Source organism: Trichechus manatus, unplaced genomic scaffold, assembly GCF_000243295.1.
Source record: "Trichechus manatus latirostris isolate Lorelei unplaced genomic scaffold, TriManLat1.0 scaffold00065, whole genome shotgun sequence".
Lineage (NCBI taxonomy): Eukaryota > Metazoa > Chordata > Mammalia > Sirenia > Trichechidae > Trichechus > Trichechus manatus.
In genome coordinates this window covers 8,462,426-8,485,993 of record NW_004444001.1, presented here as the reverse complement: position 1 = coordinate 8,485,993, position 23,568 = coordinate 8,462,426, and the positions used below count along the sequence as shown (strand labels likewise).

The following is a 23,568-nucleotide window of genomic DNA, read 5'->3' as shown; positions in this document are numbered from 1 at the left end:
GTTACAAAGGTCTTGCTCAATACAGTTTGCTCAAAGGTGTGAATCCAAAGAGAAGCATGTTAATTCCAGAATAAGTCTTATGTAATGAAGTGTCCTCCTATCTCCTAGCTTTCTCCTTGTCCAGCAGAAACAAACTTAACGATTGAAGAGAATTTCCTGGAGACTGAGGATCATTTTCCTTCCTTGGCTAAGTGTGTCCCACATGACAGGAGTAGGGGTAGAGGCTAGAGATGTCCATGACTGAACTTCCTCACTGACTAATTTGTTAACTGTTTGGAAAGGACAAATCAATGAAAATCCTCTCTCTTCACTGGTTAGGTTAATGTTTGATAATCTGGTAAAACAGATTTCAATAGAACTCCTACTGAATACTTACCCTCTTCTTCTGGGAAAAGCAGCCATTCCTATTTGCAAAATCAAGACAATCACAGTTGCACATTTTCCCAAATCTTTGGCTGTATTGCAATGGTTGTTTCATTTTGTAATCTCCAACTAAACATTTCCTAACCATGGATTAACAATATAGTTACTGACTGGTTTCTTTTAACAGTATTTATCCAACATAACAAAATAAACTGCAATTTGTTATACTTTTTTTTACAAAACATTTTATAAATATTTTTACAAAATGTATACAAAGCAATTTCAAGTGAGACATACTATACAAATGAAGGTATTTAAGCAAATAAAGCCCACACCACACCGACAGTCAGTGACGCGTCCTCTTTAAGTCAAGTCAGTCTGTAAGGCCTCCCTAATCTAACAAAGTCTACTGAATTCTTCAGAGCTAAAATATTTCTTTTTCGTAATTGCCAGTTTAAAATTTGCTTTATCTTTAGGCAGTACTTAAGGACACAGAAAATCAAACGCTTAATAACAAATTCACACGTCTCCACAACAACAGAAAGGAAAAAAAAGAAGAAAATGATTTTTGTTACTGAGTACAAGTAGTCCTAAACTTAACTTTGACTAAAGAACCTGAACAACTAAATGCTGGCCATCTGAGGCTGAACTCTCTCACCCTTCACCAGAGGGGGCTCGACATGCGAGTTACGACCCATGTGCGCATAACCTAATCACAGGAGTAAAATACATTTTGAAATCTTCATTTGTCATTATCTAGAATCTTTCCTCCACAAAAAGTAAACTTACATACAAGGACACAAAAATTTACAAGTTTCATTTTGGTAAATTAGGCTCTCCATTTGCTAGACAAGGGTTAGGGCGTAAAAACCCGTTAAGATGGTATATAGAAAAGCTAGGGTGGGGGGAGCAGGGCAGGACGGGGAAGGGAGTGACAAATGTACATGAAACTTATCTTGTCTCTTGAGAATTCCACTGATTAGAAGTAATTAATGTAACTCATCAGCAGCCTAGGTAAAGGCTTCCAGGCATAAAGTTCCACAATGAGAAGAATTTGATCAGGAGGGACCATCTGTAAGTCTTGCTAGGAATTAGGGGAGCATGAGACCTAAGAGAAGAAGAGCCTATGAAATCATGGGGGTTCAGGGCAGGGTGTTACCCTAGGGCTGCCCAAACAGAAAGTTCCAACTGGCAATACCAACTTATCTTTCTAATATGTTACAGTACAGGAAAAGGGGGGATATCTGCAACTTGGACATTGGCACAAATAAGGAAAAAATGGTAACCCTAAAATAGCCCAGTTTTTCCAATTTCTCTTGGCCGGACAGAGGGAGAGAAAGTACTCTGCTTTTATGAAGGCTGGCTGTCTATGTGTGGCGGGGCAGGGCGGCAGGGAGAGTGTAGGCCTTCTGTTGCTGTGTTTTGTAATAATCAGAAGCCTGCCTTTCCATCTCAGGCCGGTCTGGAAAAGAAATGCCCAACATGATGACAAAGGGGATCATCCCCATTCTGGGCATAGCCAGAAGCAGATCCTGGCAACACGTTAGAGTGGAGTCCAGTGGGTGTGCCTCTAAAGCCAGAGAGATAAACAGAATAAATGAGAGAGAAAGTGTATGCACACTGTAACCAAAATGACTTCTGGATCTGAACAGCTCATATACACACACACGTGTATGTAAGTGGGCATATAAAATACCATTATGTCGATAACCCAATGACAGCAGATAACCAGTGGTTACGAGGACATTGAGCATGAAAGTGCCAACAGAAATGGAATGCCCTGGGGCAGGTATACAAGAATGAAAAAGGGGAAAGCTCCCTGAAAAGAAATATAAATAAATAAAGCAGTAGGTCGTTCTCGCTAAGATGAACATGGGCCAAACACAAACCGTGACAGGGCATACCCTTTGGCTCTCCCGGGGGACTCCCCGGGTCTCAGATCTTTCCTTGCAGTGCTGGGCTGGCTGGTGACCTTTGGTTTGTCTGTGTTTTGGTTGCTGCCAGGGGTGACTACTGTTCTCGGACAAGAAGAAGCATAAACAAGGCCAAAGTCCCCTTGAAGTTCAAACTAAAAAAATTACAACATCGTTTTCAAATGAAAGTGCTTTTGATGTTTGGCTATTTGTTGGAGAGGGAGGGAGGAGATGTGCAACGAAACAAAACCCAGCAACAGACAAAAACATACCACAGTATCTGTTGACTATAGCCAATTAAAAAATGCAAAACTTTTTTTTTTTTCTTCAACAGTTCACACATATATGCTTTTACATATATACATATGAAAACCCCCAGGGCTCTTTCCCGGTCTCCCCTGTACACTGTGCCACTTACTGGTTTCCACTTTCCTTTACTTAGGCTAGCGAAATTATTTCAAGGCATGCTGTTGCGATTAAGAACAGAGCACTCCCTAGATGGAATTCACCATGGATGTGCTGAGAAGCATGAAGTTTTGCTCCAGGAGCATCAGGAAAGCACTTGAATGATGAGCAAGGAAGCCCTGCAAATGCCCTGCTGGTGCACTGCTAGCTTCTCATGCCAGGGCTGCAGGGTCCCCGGCAAAGCAGCCACCAACTTCCTGCTCAGAGATGGTTGTGTGGGGAAGGACCAGATAAATCTCCCCTGCAACCAAAAAAAAACCTCCGCAAAACCAAAAACCAACCAAAATTTGGAGATACAGTGGGATATTCTTTAAAAAGTAGCTTCTATCAGTCCTGTGTGATTCTCTTTAATAGGTCTGTTCTTTTCAAATGACTGATTGTCAAATTTTACCCAGGGCCAAGGATACTGTGATCTCAATGAGTTACAGTGTTTAAAAAAAAAAAAAAAAAAAAGGCAAGCAAACAAACAAATCACTCTAAGCACTTTCATAACACTTGAAATGTGTAGGGCCTATCAGACTGCTTCCTAACAAGGATTACTTTTGCTAAGGATCTCTCTGTAACCACGATGAGTATTGCTCTTAAACAAAGAACAGGGCTGAGATTAGAAAGAATAATTTGTGATGAAAGACCAAGCAGGCTGGAGACAGGAGACCGTTTCCATTTGCTTTTGCCAGGAGAGAATGTAACTTGTCCGGGGCGGGGGTCTGCGGGGGGGCAGGGAAGGACTGCTGCTATTAACACTCTAGGATACTATTTACAGCTGCTTCTAAAATGGAGTCAGTTTCTACAACGCCTTCGCTATGGTCCGGTATGAACTTTTCCAGGCAGTTTTCCTGCAAAGCCATTGGTGAAAAGTTGGGGAAATCTAATTCAACAGAGCCACTAACCGCGGGGTCACTCTGAGGCTGCCTCCCGGCCTTTTTGAGTTCCAAGATGTTCTTAAATGTTGTTTCTAGGCTCTTACTGAGCTGGAGGTCTGGCTGGGGCTCGCCTGACCCTTTCATGTCTGTGTGTAAAACTTCATTCTTTGGAGAATTCCTCAGAGTTTTGTCTTGGAAGGAATTGTTACATGTCATCTCCAAGTGAGAATCTACCAGGATACTTGAGAGCTTGCTCTCAGTACCATGATCTGGTCTGGATGAGGTTTTCCGGTGGCCTTCGGGGCCGGGAGAGCACTCACTGGCCTTCAGGGAGTCTCTCCGGCTGGTTTTCTCTTCAGACGCACTCCGGTATTGGACTAAGCCCGCTTTGTCAAATTTCAGTGCTCTGCTGAGGCATTCAGTTTTTTTAGAAATGTTTCCTTCTGCGGAGACCACGATGTGATTAGGCACTAGATGAAACTGGTCGTGATTCGTGGGTTCTGCCACGCCTGGTGTGGCTCGGTCTCTGCTCTGGGCCTTGGCTGTCAGATGTAAGGAGCTGGTTGTTTTACTGCCATGCTGGTCACTCCTGCCAAACTGGGTCTCATGGGTGGCTTTATCAAGTTTGAAGGAACAACAAAAATCAGCCTGAAAGCCATCTGAAAGTGGGAAATAAAAAGCACATGAATGAATGAATGAGAGAGTAAGGACTATATGCTATACCCTCAGCGGGTCAGGTGAGGAGGCAAGCCGACCCCAGCCCACCCACCGAGGCAGTCTATGTCTTGTACAGGAACATGCGGAAGCACGACACTGAGAGACCAGTTAACCAGCCGCTGTCAACTTGATGCCGCTTCACGGCAAAGCCCACGCATGTCAGAGTAGAACGTGTTCCATAGGGTTTTCAATGGCCGATTTTTTGGAAGCAGATCGCCAGGCCTTTCTTTTGAGACACCTCTGACTGGACTCGAACCTCCAACCTTTTGGTTAGCAGCCAAGCACATTAACCATTTGTACCACCCAGAGACTCCACGATACTGAGATGGCATCCTGTAGAAGTAACCAAGGCTAGAGAGCTGCAGCTTCCAGATGGGAAGCTTAAACCTCTTTGAAAAGGTAGCTGCCTAGAAAACCAGATGGGCAAAAGGCTCTGCTTAGTCCTGATCTCTCAGTGTTATTTTTAATTAGTTTTTCATTAATGAGCACTTTGAAACAGTCTGAAAACAGAAATTAGGTGCTGGTATCAGCCTGATTTCTTCCTTAGAGTCAAGGGCCCTGGAATGAGGCTCTGGAGCCATGGACACACCTACTTGTCTTTAGGGTGGGGGCTTCGGTCCATCTAGACACACTCGAGGGACCCTGGCATATCTAGATACACTTTGCTGGGAGCACAAAATGAACGGTCAACATGAATCCAGAATGATACCTGCTTGGCAGGACAGTGGGGTGTGGAGAAGCTGTGCCTATGAGTGAGCACTGAACTGTGTCAGGCTTGAAGAATAGGAGGATGGCAAGAGCAGTGTGCCTGAGAATTTAGGGGCTGAGGGGACAGACAGAGGTCACACAAGGTCAGAAAAAGTGCTAACTCTGGAAGTAATGGAAGCGAAAGAGGGCTCTGATGACATTATAAAACCACAAAGAATATGTATAGGATGAACACAAATTTGTTCACCAAATCCCAAAATGTGAGACCTCAAGGATATACCCTTGAAACCTAAAAAGATTATTCCATCCAACGAACAGTGGCTCTGCAGGCACCATGCAGAGGTAAGTGAAAGCACCGTCCCCACCCATGTGGTGCTCATGCTGTGGGGTTAGGACAAAGTAGGAGGGTTTATCCATAAGCCCAATTCACCAAAAGACAATAGGATGATTTCAGGTTCCAAGAAAAAGGGACAGAAATATATCATACATTATTCTCTTCCTCTTTGGAATGATATGAGGATCTTCCCATGTACAAAGCACTTCTTTCAGACTCTCCCTTTAGACTAAGAATGTAGTGTGGTTTTTATGTCCTATCAAGTTAATTGCAACTCAGAGTTACCCTATATGCATCATAGGATTTCCTAGGCTGTAATCTTTACAGGAGCAGATTGCCAGGTCTTTTCTCCAGTGGGGTGACCGGTGGGTTTGAACTGCCAACACTTCAGTTAGCAGCTGAGCACTTAACCCTTGCACCACCAGGGCTCTTTAGACTAAGTATGTTGTTGTGTACCATCGAGTCAATCCTGACTTACAGAGACCCTATATGACAGAGTAGAACTGCCCCATTGGGTTTCCTAGGCTGTAATCTTTATGGGAGCATACTGCCAGGTCTTTTCTCCCTCGGAGCTGCTGGTGGGTTTTAACCACCAACCTTTCGGTTAGCAGCTGAGTGCTTAACTATTGTGTCACCAGCGCTCCTCAGACTAAGTATAAGGATCATATATTCATTTTGGAAGCTTCTTCAGCTGTATCAAGCACAAGGCAGAACTTTAATACTTAAGTATCAGAAAAGACATTAGGGGAATGGAAATAAAGCCACAGGAAATATAGTCCAGTAACAGGGAAATTAATTAGCTAAGTTGTCAAATTAGTATATTACAAATTTATTGACTATTAATTTGAAGACTGTAGCAATATGATAAAAACTTGAGATGTGTTAAATGAGAAGAAATCGGAATATAAAATCACATTTAGCATATGACATATGATTTTAACAATACATAAATGACATATGTAAGTGGGAACCAGATTGGAAGAAAAATTAGAGAAATAAAATCACTTTTTATCTAGGATGGTGAAAGTATGGCCAAAATTTACATTCTTTGAATTGTTATAATTTTGCTTTAAAAATATTATTTAGACAACAACGACAAAAACTAGAGATCTCATTTTTTAAAAGGCAGACTGTGGATCAAATCTAAAATACATTTTTACTGTACAGAATCAAATCTAAAATATAGAAAATTGATGGGATAAGAGAACAGTACTTAAATAAGGTGTTACAATTCACTAGCTTGTGGGCAGGGACTGTTTTACTGGCTTTTCCCCCTCATGCTGCCTTGCATATAGCAAGGCACTCAATAATTTGCTGAAGTTTAACTGCTTCTGAGAATGACTTAATTTAGTTCTCAAAAAATAGGAGAAAGGTTAAGAATTTTAAGTTTACAGTAGGGAAAAATAATCAATTAACTGAACAAAAAATTCTAGCTTAGATTTTGTAGAATATAGACTGTGGTGGTTAAGATTGTGTTGCAACTTGGCTGGGCCATGATTCTCAGTGTTTATATGTGATCACTCCCATGGTTGAATCTGCTGTGAGTAGCCAATCAGTTGAAAGGGAATTTCCTTGGGGTTGTGGCCTGCATCCAAATATAAGCAGATGCTCTGGCTTTTTGCTCACTCTGGATCCTGTGGCTGCCTCCTGCTTGTCTGACCTCTGGTTCTTAGGACTTGAGCTATTAGCTTATCTGCCGATCCTAGGATTCGTGAATCTTCACAGCCTGTGAGCGGTGTCCTGCTTTTCGACCTGCCGATCTTGGGTCCACCAGCCCCTGTGGCTACATGAATCGGGAGAAGCCTCTATCCTAACCCACGGGACTTGGGACGTTCCAGCCTCTACAATCATGTGAGCTGTTTCTTTGTTATAAATGTCTCTCTATACATATTTATATACTTTACTGGTTTTGCTTCTCCAGAGAACCCAGCATAAGACATAGATCTTAAGAGTATTCATATACTGCTCTTCACTCTGTTTTTTTTCTCCCCAGAATTCATGTTTTACCTGCAGGTTTCATACCCAAAGGTCGGTTTCAACACCCTACCTAAAGGCCCGTGGGTCCCTGAGCCATAGTGGTAGCTCTCCCCATTTTTCACTTTGATGTTTCTTACCAGGGTCTACGAGTGCCAGACGCTTGTCCCGGGACAGAGAAGCTCTTTCTTCCTGGTTGAACATTCTATCAATCATCACCATTTCAGCAGAGGGATCGATCCGCTGAAAAGGAGAGAGTCCAGTCATTTCAGAGGCCTTTTATCAACTAAAAACATCTCACTTCAACTTTGAACAAATGAAGCAACCAGAAATGAGAATTTGATGTTTTAGTTCTAATCATGTGTCATTTGGTCTCATTTATCCTAGTCACATAGGATAAATTTTTTTTATCATATTTTTTTCAGTAATTTTGCAGGTAATTTACACACTGGTACAAAATTTAAAAGGTATTAACGGGTATGTGAAAAGTAAGCGGCCCTTCTTTTTCTCCTCTGTACACCCCTTACCACACAGTGCCTCTTCCCAGAGGTATCCTCTTGCCTAGTAGGTTCTTAACATAACTCTTCTAGAGATTTTTTATGCTACACATAAACATATGTATCTTTATTTTTGCATATAAATGGTAGCTACTATCCATACCGTTTTGCACCTTTCTTCCCTCTCCACTCTTTACTAAACAATGGAGCCCTGGTGGCACAGTTTTTAAGAGCTCAGCTGCTAAGCAAAGGGTGGGTAGTTCGGATCCACCAGCCACTTCTTGGAAACCTTATGGGGCAGCTCTACTCTGTCCTATAGGGTCACTATGAGTCAGAATCAACTTGACAGCAATGGATTTGGTTTGGTGTTTTTCTGGACTTAAACAATATATTGGAAATCTTTCCATTAGGATGCAATTCAAATCCACCAGCCGCTCCTTGGAAACCCTATGGGGCAGTTCTACACTGTCCTATACGGTCGCAATGAGTTGGAATCGACGAGATGGCAATGGGTTTGGTGGTTTTTTTTTTGTTTTCAGATACTTAAATTTTTTTTTAATTGAGGCTTTCCTTAAAATTAAAATTAAATTTGCTGGACAGAGCCAAATCTTAAATTATATTTCTGGGTCTTATTTAACATGAAAATTCATGACAGGTATATGCTAATCTGGCCGAATGGTCCTTTCCTCAGAAATGATGTTATTGTTAGTTGTCATTTTGTCAGTTTCAATGCACGGCCTCCCCATGTGTTAGAGTAGAATTGCTCTATAGGAGTTTCTTAGCTGTAATCTTTTTTTTTTTAATTTTATTGTACTTTAGATGAAGGTTTACAGAACAAACTAGTTTCTCATTGAACAGTTAGTACACATATTGTTTTACAACATTGGTTAACAACCCCATAACATGTCAACACTCTCCCTTCTTTAACCTTAGGCTTCCTATTATCAGCCTTCCTGTCCCCTCTCGCCTTCTAGTCCTTGCCCTTGGGCTGGTGTGCCCCTTTAAGTCTCATTTTGTTTTATGGGCCTGTCTAATCTTCAGCTAAAGGGTGAACCTCAGGAGTGACTTCATTACTGAGCTAAAAGGGTGTCCAGTGGCCATACTCTCAGGGTTTCTCCAGTCTCTGTCAGGCTAGTAAGTCTGGTCTTTTTTTGTGAGTTAGAATTTTGTTCTACATTTTTCTCCAGCTGTGTCTGGGACCCTCTTGGCTATAATCTTAATAGAAGCAGATCACCAGGCCTTTTCTTCTGCGGTATCATTGGGTGGGTTCGAACCACCAACTTTTAGGTTTGTAGCTGAGTGTAAACCATTTGCACCACTTAGGGACCTTCTGCAAATGATAGAGCTAGTCTTTTTTTGATGTCTCAAAGTTTTGTTTCAGAAATGGTTGTCAATATGAGACAATTTCAGACTGGAGGCACAGTTGTAAGTAAATATATATACACACATATATATGTATGTAAACATATATATGTATATATATATAAACCAAAACCAAACCTGTTGCTGTCGAGTCAATTCCAACTCACAGCGACCCTATAGGCCAGAGCAGAATTGCCCCATAGGGTTTCCAAGGAGCGGCTGGTGGATTCAAACTCACAACCTCTTCTGGTTAGCAGCAGAGCTCTTAACTACTGCGCCACCAGGGCTCCATATAGATATATATAAAATTTATTTATACAGACACATATACAAACACATACATATTTACACTATATGGTAATAGGTACAGTATAGTTCTATATATATATATATAGAATATATATATACAGTATAGTATAGTTCAACTGATCTCTCAAAGATATATTTTCAAACTTAATCTCAAATTGAAAACGACTTGTAAGAAACCAGTTAAATATCAATTACAGTCATACAAACAAAAACCTATATGATTTTAGAGCTGCTTATAAAAATCCCAGAATAGGTTGTTGGGTCTTTCCATTATTTCCTGAGATAGCTTCTTTCTCTTATTAACTGATGCTTTAAAATTAATTTTCATTTCTTTTTGGGGTGATGAAAATGCTCTGGAATTAGACAGTGGTAGTAGTTGCACAACCATGGTAATATACTAAAAACCACCAAACTGTACACTCTAAAATTATGATGGAAGTGCTGTCTGGGTTGGTGAGAGGCAGTAGACAGCATCAGAGTGTGGGCTGGTGAGTGACAGAAGGTCCTGGTCTGTATCTTAGTTCTGGGTAATTATTCTGCAAACTTACTAGCTCTATGATCTTGGATGAGTCATTTAACCAAAGCCCTTGTTGTTGTTGCTAGCTGCTGTAGAGTTGGCCCCCGACTCATGGCAACCCCATGCACAATGGAACAAATGCTGCCCGGTCCTGTGCCACCCCCATGATCGCTTGTGGATCGGGCCATTGTGATCCATAGGGTTTTCATTGGCTGATTCTCAGAAGTAGATTGCCAGGCCTTTCTTCCTAGTCTTAGTCTGGAAGCATCATTGAAACCTGTTCAGCAACACAACAACACATATCCTCCATGAAGGGTGGGTGGTGGCTGCACCTGAGGTCCACTGGCTGGGAATTAAACTCAGGTTTCCCGCAAGGAAGACAAAAATTCTACCACTGAACCACCAAAGCCATGGTTTTCTCATTTATTAAACAAGGAAACAATAGTACTGTGATCGATTGTGTAAAGTACAGCAAATGTTAGCTGCTATTAGTAGTAGTAACAGCCAAGTGTATGTTTTTCTACAGTCTTAAATATCTGTGCCTTCTAAAGTATATTCTGAAGATATAATTTCTTGAACTTCTTCTCTTAGCAGCGGTAAACCTGTGGGGTTTTAAAAAACAAATATGCTTGGTAGCACAAATTTTACCATGGCGTCTTCTAGGAGTAGACATCTGTATTTGTTAAGCATAGCTTGAGTTCTTTTTAGGAGCTGAGTGGCAACTGTTTCAAATTCATTGTCCACTTTAAAAAAAAATAGAGAGAAAACAGTAAGAGAGTGTAATTCACCCACTAGGTCTTTTATTTCTTAGGATTGAAATGCACTACTTTTCCAAAAGTTCCGTTATTCAAACATGGCTTCTCCATGGTAATTTTCTCTTCTTAGATTAGGCTTCTCCTTGGTTAAGCATCGTCCTTCTGCACTGCTTTCTCTCCCTGCCCACTGGTATGTGGTCACAGAAACTCATTTTAATATTTGCCTATTTTAACTTTAACTGGGAAGCCAAAAACATAATACCTTTAAACACAGTATGTAAAAGAAAACCATATAACACAGACTAGTAACTAACATCAGTGAATAGATAATGATCTGCTAGTTCAGATGATCTAAGCCTCCACTCCCTTCCAATCATATAAAAAACTAGAACAGTTAAAAAAAATCAAGTCTAGCTGTCTTGGCTAGGCAGACCATTTTATGTAAGGACACAAGCTAGTTCATGACACCTTGCCGGTCATGGTCCTGTGGCTCTGTCCTTTGTCTGTCAGTCTCCAAAGGTCTCACATTTTCTAATTCACTCTTCTTCTCAGAGTCTTCATAACCCTATTTAAGGCTGGATCTTGGCCCTGTTCCCTGGACCACCCGGGGAAAGCACATAGTGAGCTGACATAGCCCACTGCAATCAGAGATCAGAGACCCCGGCCAGCAGGGCAAGACTGATAGCAGTTGAGGAAGGGACTAAAGCAGCAGAGGGTCACTTATGGAGTCAGGGTTTGGGAGGAGTAAAACTAAGCTTCACACCTGGGAGACACAACAGGGCCAACCACTAGAATGGGCTTAGCTCTAGGCTGGGGTCAGGGGCCCTAGCACTTCCTAACCTTTTTGCCAGGTTCTTGATGCACAGCGTACTCTGACATCTACATCAGCTGACTGACTGACACTCTTTGGAACCTCAGGGAATTCTTTTAGGGGTTAAAGTATCTATCTCATTCATAAGGCTGGCAGTAACAGCTAACGGTATGCATTCTGTCTAAAGGCAAGGGTTATGCCTACATTGCTGTGCAGGGTACCTAGTCCAGAGCCATCTCATCTCCAGCCAGCAGTCCAAACAATGCTCTGGATTTACTGCCTCCAAATTTGTCAATTAAATACTCCAGCATTTCAGTATCCCTTCACAGAACATTGAGAAGAATAAGTCACAACCCTAAGTATAGACTGGGAAGTCAAGTGAATCGGGACCAAGTTAGGTCTGTGATTAAAAAAAATAAGCTGGCGACCATGTGGGGGTTGAGCAGCTCTCGCTCATCTGTGGTGGCATCCAGAGGAGGGCATCTGGTGTCACAGTGGCTTGTCCAGGTGACAGGCTGCTTACCTTTCCTCAAGTCCTCCTCGGTGGGCATGGAGCCCTGGCACACATGGTAGGAGAGCAGCCTCTGCACTGCGTCACTTAGTGATCGGAACTGACTCTTATCGGGGGTCACAGCGTGGGCTTGGTCCCTCTGTAACTGCTGGAAAATGCTTTAAAAAAGATAGTTCCATGTCAGTGCCGAGTCATGTTAGGATATCTAATCACGATGGTTATTTGCACGCAAAGAAAATGAGACATCCAGAAATGGTATTATTCATGATGCAGTTCTCAGAGTTTTTCCTTCAGTTTTGTATTTTGTAGGCCAGCAGTGGATTTTAGCCTTTGGTCTAACCATCTCCACAGGGACGTTAACTATGACTCTGGCTTCACAAGCAGCATTCCTATCCACCACACACGCCTTGGTGATGCCTGACCACTGGCCGACTGAGCTCATGCTAACATGTCTCTTCTAAACACAGGAGTTTATCAAGCCATGCTTTTCCTCAGAGACTCCTAGGTCATTAAAGGGTTTCTGGTACGTTAAAAAGACAAAGGATTATTCTCCTTAGGAACAAGAGCAAATAGCAGGTTCAAACGACATCTGATATACTCATAGGTCCTGATGAAAACAAACTTGGAAGATTTTCCAAGTCCATTATTATAACCTGACTTTGAGAGATATTATACCCACGGAAGGTTGGGAAGCCCAGAAGTGTTCACAATTAAGCCGTCATTGCCAAAGGTACTCACAAAGCTCCTTTAGTTAGCTGTTTTGCAGCAGGCCTTTTCTGTCCTCCCGTGTGACTGTCCACCTAAAGACAAACGACCAAAAACACCTCTTATTATTCCTTTTTGTAGAAAAAATAAGCAGAATATATTTACCCAAAAAGGTCACTATGTTTCAGATGTTCTCAACTACCTATTAAGAGCATACACTAAGACTGCAGAACGTGCCTGCTAAAAAATAAACAAGTCCATCGACCCCATATCGCAAAGCTGTAACGTGTCAGGGTTATAGAAAGCTGTCAGTTCCTTAGGACTCAGTTTATGCCTGAAAGCTTGAATCCCTAACTCCCTCTACAAATGCATCGCTACATTTCTGAAGTAAATGTATGGGTACTAACTCCACAACATCTGAAAAATCAAAAGACACCACTTAGTTCATCTTCTAGGTGGTAAGTAAGATAGCAAATGCTCTTGGGCTTCTGTTATGCACAGTTCATATGTGTGATCTAGTAGGGCATTTTTTTTTAACATTAAAAAAATTTCATTTTGTTGTTGCTGTTGAGAATATACACAGCAAAACATACACCCATTCAACTGTTTCTACCTGCACAATTCAGTGACATTGATTACATTCTTCGGGTTGTGCAACCATTCTCACCCTCCTTTTCTGAGTTGTTCCTCCCCATTAACATAAACTCATTGCCCCCTAAGTTTCCTATCTATCCTTTCAAGTGGCTGCTAGTAGGGCATTTCTTGTATCATGTTAGGGAAACAAATATGTTTTATGTCAGAACCCTGACAACTGAACTAGATCCTTCACTGGGTTTTCCAGGCAGGCCCAGACCAAAACAAGTTTCATTACACTACCAATTGGCAAGTTTGATGGGAAAGAAACTAAGACCTTAGTAAGCTGAGAACAAACATTTTTTTCTTCCTTTTTAGACCAATGGTTTGAAATGCTTTGAGGTTTATGAGCCAAAGTTGGGTCAACAGACCGTTGCAGAAAAACAAAAATCTCCCAGCATAACTAAGAAGATATGATAATGAACTGTAGCATTCAACAGTAAACTACATTTTTACGTGCCTACTATGTGCTGGCTGCTGGTATATTATTCATTCATGAGTAAATGATAGCATTGTAAGTGTGTCAGAAATGGAACAGACGTATTCATCCTATAAACACCAACAAGGCCTGGCCCACTGGGAAGGTCTTTAGTGACCACACTCCTGAATACCTTGTGGGCACAAACGGTGACTAGCTGACTGTGCACACGATGCCAGACAGAAACTCCAAGCAGAAGATGACATTAAATATTAAGAAGAAGCTATTCAAAGAGTCTTCTACCTGCACAGTTGGCTGGCCAGGAGATGATCCCACTACTTTTTCTTGCTGTGGCTGTGTGGTTCCTAAGGATGCCGGTATAACTTTGCTTCCAGAATCCTGCCCTACTGGAATTAATACACAAGACAATGTTCAACAGGAATAGTACATCAGGTTTATCATTTGGCCTCTAGAGCCCAATGTATACAGATTACTTAACATTCTAAAAGGGATTTCTTTACCATGGATGCTTGCTATGAGGAAGGAGACCAGGGAAGTACATTTATTAACAAGCTCTAGAATCAGAGGTAAGGATTATTAAAGCCTATTTAGGTAGTAGGTAAATAGACAGGTAATAAACATAAATAAATCAATGGCAGTAAGAACATAAAAGCTGAAATGCTATTGTTTTGGATTATCTGTAGTCTGAGAAATAGGCCTCATGCCAGTAAATCTGTCAGCTCTGCAGAACCTCAAAATACTAGAACTTAGGGAAAGGGAGGCCCAAAGGGTGGACTGACTACGAATGTTCAAGCTTTTGTCTTTTCTAGTACTTATGGAGTAGTGTGGGTGTTCAAAGCCTTAGGGAAAAATGGAAGAAATAGCTCACAAGTTTTCAGTCTCGAGGGGATTCCAAATATAAATATACAAAGCAACATGAAGATAATTACAAAGTCCCATGTGTCATATAACACTGTATAATACTAGATTTTGTTTCTAAGAAGCACGTTTTTTTCATATAGTGTGTCAGAACGTAATCAGAAGTGCTTTTTTCTTTTTTAGGGGTATATAAAATGATGGCACTTCTTACAATTGATGGTATCTTATAGTTGACATAACATGGGATATTGTCTGTGTGGAAAGGAGATAGAAAAAAGGAGTGACTGGAGTGGAGGTGAGATTATGGCAGAAAGCTTTCATCCAGAGTGAGGCAGGAGAGGAGTCCCCTGTGGGCACTGGGAGGACGGGGACACACCGAGGAGAGCGGACTACAAAGGCTCCTGACCTGGGAGTGCGGTGCTCAGGAGGCCTGGGATCTGGGCTGGCCTCAGGCCGTCTGTGGTCTTGGAAGCTGAGATGGGGGAAGTCTGATTCAAACTTTTTTTCTGAGCCTGTGAAAAATATTACCAACATGGAAAAATTAATTTCATGACTAAAAGCTTTAATAGATTACTTAAAAACCAACGCTCTTAATGCCTACCTAGCATTAACCTTCAGGGGAGACTACAAAACAAGACAAAAACTTTAAAACATGATTCACCTGTCACATCAGGAGACCTGCAAAGCACATCCTTTAAAATCTATAGGCACGCTGAATTTTCTTGACCCCGTTTCGTAGAGATGCTGAGTTGATACCAGCACTGCTCTCTTGCTCCTGGGGCTGTTGTGAAAGTGATGCTGAGAAGGCTGAGGCTGGGATCTCCCCACCAGTTTCCATCCCAGGTAACTGTACATTCATAATATTTATATCCTTAGGATCATGATAAAGGAGCCCTGGTGGTGCAAAGGTTAAGTGCTTGGCTGCTAACCAAAAAGTTGGCAGTTCGAGCCTACCCAATGGTTCTTTGGGAGAAAGACCTGACGATCTGCTTCTGTAAAGATTATAGCCAAGAAAACCCTATGGGGCAGTTCTATTCTATCACACAGGGTCACCATGAGTCAGAATCAACTCAATGACATCAAACAACAGGATTATGATATTTACTATGAGTTCCTATATGGGGTCTGTACAGATTTCGACCACCCGGTCAGGGCCCAAGGGCCAACCCCAAAGCTCTACCGTCAGCACTCATTGTTCGCTGTGTACATAATCTAAAGTACTTGTCATCCCTGCCATCTGGTATGTTTCTAGTTTGTGTCACATCACCATCAGTGGCATGTAATAAGGAAATGTAAATTCAATTTGATGTTTAAAAAAAAACCCCAGAAAAGTCGGTTGCTATTGAGTCAATTGACTCATTGTGACCCCATATGTTACCCTGAGCAGAATAAAATTACAAAAATTAATTCTAATGTTCAAAGTGTTGGTGCTTCTTTACTATAAATGAAGAAGATGAACTGGATGGTATTTAAGAATTAACAAGTTCCTTTTAGCTATAAAAAAAAACCCTGTTACCTCTATAATGCATTTTAAGTAAGACTATAAAGGGCTTTCAAATTATCCTCAATTTTTAATCCTCTGTGCAATTACTATTTCATAATGCAGTAGTTTTCAGAGTTTTTCTTTAGTTTTTATATTTTGTATACCATAGGTGGTTTCAGAGTTTAGTCTAACCATCTCCACAGGGGACTTAAGCTATGACCTTGGCCTACGCACAGTGCTCCCACCAGCCATTCATGTGCGGGCGCTCATACAGACCTTAGCAATTGCTGACCACTGGCCAACTGAGCCCATGCTAACATTTCTGTTCTAAACAATTAACCATTGATTTTTTTTCTAATATAAAAATGGAGAAGAATTTGATATTCTTCCTCCCCATCCCCACCCCCTCAAAAAAAAGAAGACCAGAGGAGGCCACTGCAGAGCTGGAAATGGTCACCTTGCTCATCCTTCCATCAGCAAGAAAGGTCAAACCTGCGCCACTCGAGGTAGACAGGCAAGAAATTCTTTGGGAGAAAACTGCAAGAGGGAAGGTCAATGCCAAAATTTTCCTAGAGTGAGGAATACAGAATCTCCCAGTTTTCAGAGCATTTTCCCTTCGCACAGAGACACTGTGTTGGGGAGAGGCCTGGGGCAAACAACAGTGCGTACAAGCCTCACCACAAATATTTTCAGGGGATAAACACTAAGGGCCACCTTGAAGAAAAAAACAAAACAGATAAAAGTTGAGAAACATATGGTTTAACAGGACACAGCCATATACTAGGTGAGACTCTGAAGTAACAAGACTGACAGATGAACAGACAACCAGAATTAATATGTTCAAATGACCAGTCCTTACAGCAGTGTTAACATACACAATATTTTTAGAATGTCTTTCAATATGCCTAGTTCACATGAAACAGAAGACACTCTCCTGATTGTTTTAGAGCACACATTATTTTTTGATAAAAACGGCCTTACCCAGGCTAACCTCCCACCTTGTTAATCAGACATGGCCTGGAATGACTCCTGGCTATTAAGCAAATAAAACAAAATCCATACACACATATGTAATGAAAGTATAAAGAAAAGCAAGGAAGAGATTACTATTAAGGTCAGGAGAACTTATAGCTTTAAGGCAGAGAGGGGCTGAGGTTGGGAAGGGACATGGGGATGGGTTTCTGGGGTACTGGCAATATTCTGTTTCTTGAGCCGAGCAGTGGTTACGTGGGTATTTGCTTTAAAATTATTTCCTAAATATACACGTAGGCTTTATGTAGTTTTCTAAGCGTGTTCTATTTCATAATAAAGAGGATTAAAAGAAGAAGAAAAAAAACACCAGAATAATCTAATCTAACATCAAATCATGAAAATTTGCCATCATTTGAGGGTATTTTTAAAAAGTATTATAGTCTCCAAAAACAAGGTAATTACTCTTCTAGGGACACCTCTCACTTGAATATGTTTTTGGCCTGTGTGGGGGTTGAGGCTGGCACCAGAGCATTTTAATCCCCTAACTACTGCCTGTGGCCCTGACTGAGTCCCTCAGCAGCCGGCGTCCCTTATGTTGGGATACAATAACCACTCCAAATTGTTACATTGTGGGGCAGGGACGAGGGAGCAGGTGGTGATGGCAGAATCAGAATCCAGTGTGGAACATGGTTTGGCCCGGTTATCAGAATCTCCTGGATGCACCACGTCTGCATGCTGGGAAGCTCTGCTGTTTTAGGGACCACTGTGTCCCTCTAAGTTCCCTGGTGAACTGCTCACTCCCAGTCCTCCTATTTGAGGGCAAGGCTTTGTCTGCCGAGTTCACTGCTGTATCCCCAGCACCACAGTGAGCATACAGCAGAGTTGCTGAATAAAAATAGTAAACAAATTCCATTGCATCATAAGTCACAAAGGCTCTCCCTCCTCCCTACCCAAGCCCCTCTGTCCCCAGCAGCCAATTTCCTCTCATTTCCCCCGAATTTAGGTTGCCCCCAGCTAACGATCTTTTCCAGAAATAAAACATACCATTCTCTGGCTTTTAGCAAACTCTTAGCAAAGACTTGCTCAGGAAACACATTTTCTTTGCAAATATAAAGGCTACTTCAGGATAGTTTGTTGAGAATGTGCCTCTGAGAACTCTGCTAATATCAATGTACAATTTTAACTCTTTAGACCTCATGAATTATCTCGATGCCACGTGAACACGTATCAAAACCACAACAAACGAGACTACTTAATATATCACTTCCCCCCTCTGCGATACACTTCAAAAGAAGCCATTACCTGCTAGTAAGATATGTGAAGATGATATTTGAGCCCTAGTGGTGCAGTGGTTAACGCAGTCAGCTGCTAACTGAAAGACTGGTGGTTTGAACCCATCTTTCTCGTGAGAGAAAGATGTGGCAGTCTGCTTCCGTCAGGTTTACAGCCTTGGAAACCCTATGGGGCAGTTCTACACTGTCCTATAGAGTTGCTATGAGATGGCAGTGGGTTTGGTTTTAAGATGACATTCATCAAATAGTACCATCTGATGAACGAAGGAGACCATTTAGAGTCTGCCTAGCCCCCACTCTCCTCTGGGAATTGCCCATTGCCACAGAAATGGGCCGGGGGCCAGCAAGGTGTGTTACCTGTCCGAGGGCAGGTAAAAGCTAAAATCCAGGGAAGGAGTACTTCCTCCTCGCCCACTCCCCATGTACAAGTGCCAAGCCTGCCAGTGGAGAGGCTGATGTACCCAGAAGGGTGCCTTTTTCTGTTTCAACCCCGAGGAGGGCTTTTTCCTAATTTGTATGAGAGCCCTGTATAGAGCAGCAGAGGCCCTGGGTGGCCACTTCTTCATGTTGCCCAGAAAGGACCCTGCTCCTCTGTCCATGGTTTCCTGAACTACGTGTGGTCCAATCAGAAATGATCTCTTGGGAACTGGGACTGGGGGGATACCCAAGGGCAGTGGTTCTCAAGTGCACGTTTATAGACTGATTGCATCAAGATCACGTGGGGGAGCTTCTGAAAAATAAACTTTCTGGGTTCCATCCACAAAGATCCATTCAGAAATCCAGTGTGGAGTTTAGGAATCTATAATCTTTGAAAGCTCTCCAGCTGATTCTGATGAATTGCTAGGTGTTGGAAACCACTGCACTTGCCAGTCTGTTCCATGCTTGGCTTAGAATAATACAGAGCTGGCCCGAAGGTGGCCATTTTGGTCCAGGACAGTGAGAGAGAACAATGAAGGCAGGTAAGAGGCCATGCTCTCTTGGACAGGCAGAGGGCAGCAGAGCCTGGTTTCTGACCCTCACAAGGCACTACACTATACCTTCTGGCTCACTCTTCTTTTATTATTGTGGTGAAAATATACACACCAAATCCTGGCTCATTCTCGTAACACATTCTCCTTTTTTGCTAAATGTGTTAGGGTGAGTTTCTGATACTTGCCACCAAAAGTAATTTGACTTAGACATTTGGGTGTCCACTGGGTAAACCAGTTCCAGTTGCTGTCGATTCCAACTCATGGTGGCCCCATGTATGTCAGAGTAGAACTGTGCTCCATAGAGTTTTCAGTGGCCTATTTTTCAGAAGGGGATCGCTGGGTCTTTCTTCAGAGGTGCCTCTGGGTAGACTCGAGCTGCCAACCTTTCAGTTAGCAGTTGAGCACATTAACCATTTGCACCACCCAGGGACTCCACTGTATACACAGCACTGTGGTAATCACAGAGAAGGCAGCCAAACGAACCACACACAGTCTTAACCCTCTGAGAGCTTACAATCCAGAAAACACACAGCCCTCCTACACACAATCCGTCGGTGCCGCTGTAATTCATGGTGTCCCACCTGAACTGGGCCCTCACACCTCTCCAGGCATCCTTTCTTTCTCCTGGTCAGCTTCTTCGCTCATTTCCCACTGAATCTTATTTCATTATCTTCAAACTGACAAACCAGCTGAGAACCCATTCAACCTTCTACCACCGAAGCCACAACCTTACCTGCATCCCCATTCATCCTTCCCCCACTTCTCTGGTTACAATGGAAGAAGCGCCCCTCCTTCTACCTGTGAAGAATCCCACCAGTGCTCTGGAATTCATGTCCTTCTCCTCCCATCAGCTTTGAAAAAAACTTAAGCCTTTTCCATCTTAAAACAGTAATTCCCGTGACCCCACACATCCCTGCAGCTACTGCTTTCTTACCTGCCTTCAGTTTTCTGAAAGTTGTCTATGCTCATTTTTCTGAATGGTTCTATGCTCATTACCACATCTCCCATTCTCCTGTCAGTCTGTAGCAATCTGGGTTCTGCATCTACCATTTCATGGAAACAAGTCTTACCAAATCACCAATGCCTCCTTGTTGCTAACTTGATCAGAAATGCTCAATCCTTACCTCCGCTGACTTCTCAGAGGCACTTCACTCTATGGACCTCTTCCCTCCTGCCTGCAACATTCCCTTTTCTTAGCTCCCAAGACACTGAACCCAAGTGGTTTTACTCTTCCTCTCTAGAGCCTTCTCAGTCTCACTAGTGGACTCCTCTTTCTGTGTCCCTCCCTTAAATGTTGAGGTCCTCTGGGGTTTTCTTCTGGTTGCTTTTTCTTCTCCATCTATAGTCTCCCCGATCCAGGTTACCCACACTCATTGCTTCAATTACAATTTATACGCTGATCAACCCCATTTCAGCCCATATTTCAGTTCTAAGTTTCAGTATATATAGTTAACTGTTTATCGTACTACTTGGTTGTCCAACAGGCACCTCAGATTTGACAAACATATCCTAAACTCAATAACTTCCTTCCAAACCAAAATTTCTTCCCATGTTCTGTATCTTAGTGAACCTGGTGTCACTATCAGAAACTTGGGTATCATTCTTATTCCTCCCCCATAGCTAATCAATCACAAATTGTATCTAACCTCCTAAACCTAAACCAGTTGCCGTCAAGTTGATTCCAATTCATGGTGACCCCATGTGTGTCAGAGTAGAACTGTGCTCCATGAGGTTTTCAATGGCTGATTTTTCAAAAGTAGGTTGCCAGGCCTTTCTTCTGGGGCACCTCTGTGCAGACTTGGTTGCCTCTCAGTTAGCAGCCAAGTGTGTTAACCATTTGCACTACCCAATGACTCCCATCTAACTTCCTAATTGTCTTGAATCCATTAACTTCTCACCATCTCTACTGCCACTAAGCTGGTGTAGGTCTTCACTATTTCATGCTTAGATTATGACCGTAGCTCCTTAACATGACATACAAGGTCCTGTATGATTTGGTCCCTGCTTTCCTTTCCCACCTAACATCTTCCTCACCCCCCCAAACTTGTCTTCCTTCCACAGTACCACAGGCTCTTTTTTGCTCCAGCCTTCACACTTGCTGTTTCCACTACCTGGAACACTCTTCACACAGATTCTCTCTGCCTGGATAATTCTTACTCCTACCATAATAGTTCTCAGCTTCCTGGATGGTGCAAACGGTTAACATGCTCACTTGCTAATCAAGAACTTTGACGTTCAAGTCCACCAAGAGGCACCTTAGAAGAAAGGCCTGGCGATCTACTTCTGAAAAACCAGCCACTAAAAACCCTATGGAGCACAGTGCTACTCGGACACACATGGGGTCACCATGAGTCAGAGTCAACCTGATGGCAATTCGTTGGTTTAGGTCTAAACCACTACCTCTACCATAAGGAAACTCTCCCTGATTATCCCATCCAGGCTGGGGGCTCCTTTTGCGAGCCTGGCACTCTGGACTGCTTCTATCAGAGCACTTAAAACACTGGGCTGGGACTGTTGGCTTATCTGTCTGCTACCTGCCCTGGAACAGACTGTTGTATCACTGGGATTCAGCCCAGGGCTGGTACATGGTAGGCACTCTAATACTGGCAAATGAATGAACCAATGAAGGAAATATTTTTGCACAGTAAGTGATTATGCACCTAGCAGGCAGTGCAGTGGGCAGAGAAGAGGAGATGAGCAGAGGGACAGAAAAAGGCTTCATTCTTCAGGGGGCCTTGGGTGGGGCCCTGAAGGAGGGGAGGTTCAGACATCATAGGAAATGACATTCAATGAATGCCCATCAGTAAAGGCTTGAGGCTCACAACGAGTCTGGCCTATGCAGGAGGCAGTGACGGATTGGACTGGCTCATGTGGAGGGTTTCTGAGTGGGCCAGGGATTTGTCCTTTATTCTGTAGGAATGGGAAACTCCCAGATGATTATGTTCAGGTCACCAAGCAAACAGTGTTTGAAGAAGATTAAGCTAGTGGAAATCTGCCTTTAGGAACAGGCTGAAGGCAGATTAATCACCTAGACAATCGCCACAGTTGTTTAATTAAGAGATGGTAGGGTTGGAACGGGCCTCGGAAATCATCTGGCTCAGTGGTTCTCTAGCCTGGCTGCACTTTAGAATCACGTTGGGGAGCTTGTGAAAGATGCTGACGCCTGGACCTCTCTGCAGACAGTTGAAATCAGAATCCATGGGGGGTGAGGACCAGGTATGCACATTTTTTTAAAGCTCCCCAGGTGATTCTATTGCACAGTTACAGGTTCTCATTTTAGAGAGAGAAAACTAGGGCTCAGAGAGTTTAATGATTCAAGTCTTCAATCACACAACCAGTTACTGGCAGAGCAGGGCCTACACCTGAGCTCTGACTCCTATGGCAACTCTTGTTTTCCCCATTATACTGCAGTCCCTCTTAAATTTTCCATCACCTCACATGCATGTGAAAGCTGGACAATGAATAAGGAAAACTGAAGAAGAATCGACACATGTGAGTTATGGTGATGATAAAGAATATTGAATATACCATGGACTGCCTGTCTTGGAAGAAGTACAGCCAAAATGCTCCTTAGAAGCGAGAATGGGTGAGACTTCATCTCACTTACTTTGGACATATTATCAGGAGGGACCAGTTCCTGGAGAAGGATATCACACTTGGTAAAATAGAAGGTCAGCTAAAAAGAGAAAGACCCTCAACAAGATGGACTGACACAGTGGCTGCAACAATGGGCTCAAACATACCTACTATTTTAAGGACTGGGCAACGTTTCATTCTGGCGTTTCGAGTAAGTTGGAACCGACCTGACAGCACATAATGACAACAACAGCTTACATTCTAGCTCAGGGTATGGATGCAGAAAGAGAGAGAGATGGTAAGTAGTAGGGTATAGACAGCTAGCAGGTAAAGTCTGCCCTTAAGAGCAATTTGATTATGTTCTGAACCTCCATCTCCGAGACTGTGAAATGGGGATAATAATGCAACTTGTAGCCCTCAGGTAAGGATTATAAATAATATGTATAGCTCCTTGCACTGATCTGTTGCTGTTAATATGATTATTATTTTCATTATCACTGCAAAGAATGGATATATGAGACATTTTCAAAGAAGAATTTA

At 42.5% G+C, this 23,568-nt stretch overlaps 1 protein-coding gene across 2 annotated transcripts in view; it reads right to left on the bottom strand.

Moving 5' to 3' along the window:
• Window positions 1–436: 436 nt before the first annotated feature.
• Window positions 437–23,568, bottom strand: part of BICRAL (BICRA like chromatin remodeling complex associated protein) — a 48,117-nt gene continuing 24,985 nt past the window's right edge. Inside the window, exons 5-11 of one of the 2 annotated variants that reach the window (XM_023734217.1) lie at window positions 15,141–15,246; window positions 14,159–14,259; window positions 12,838–12,899; window positions 12,112–12,257; window positions 10,671–10,765; window positions 7,478–7,580; window positions 437–4,263 (exon numbers count right to left, since the gene is read on the bottom strand). In XM_023734217.1, the coding sequence (XP_023589985.1) occupies window positions 3,479–4,263; window positions 7,478–7,580; window positions 10,671–10,765; window positions 12,112–12,257; window positions 12,838–12,899; window positions 14,159–14,259; window positions 15,141–15,246 (1,398 nt within the window). In that variant the 3' untranslated portion in view covers window positions 437–3,478. Of the gene's footprint in view, window positions 4,264–7,477; window positions 7,581–10,670; window positions 10,766–12,111; window positions 12,258–12,837; window positions 12,900–14,158; window positions 14,263–15,140; window positions 15,247–23,568 lie in introns of both variants that reach the window. The other variant, XM_023734216.1, reaches the window with a different exon arrangement.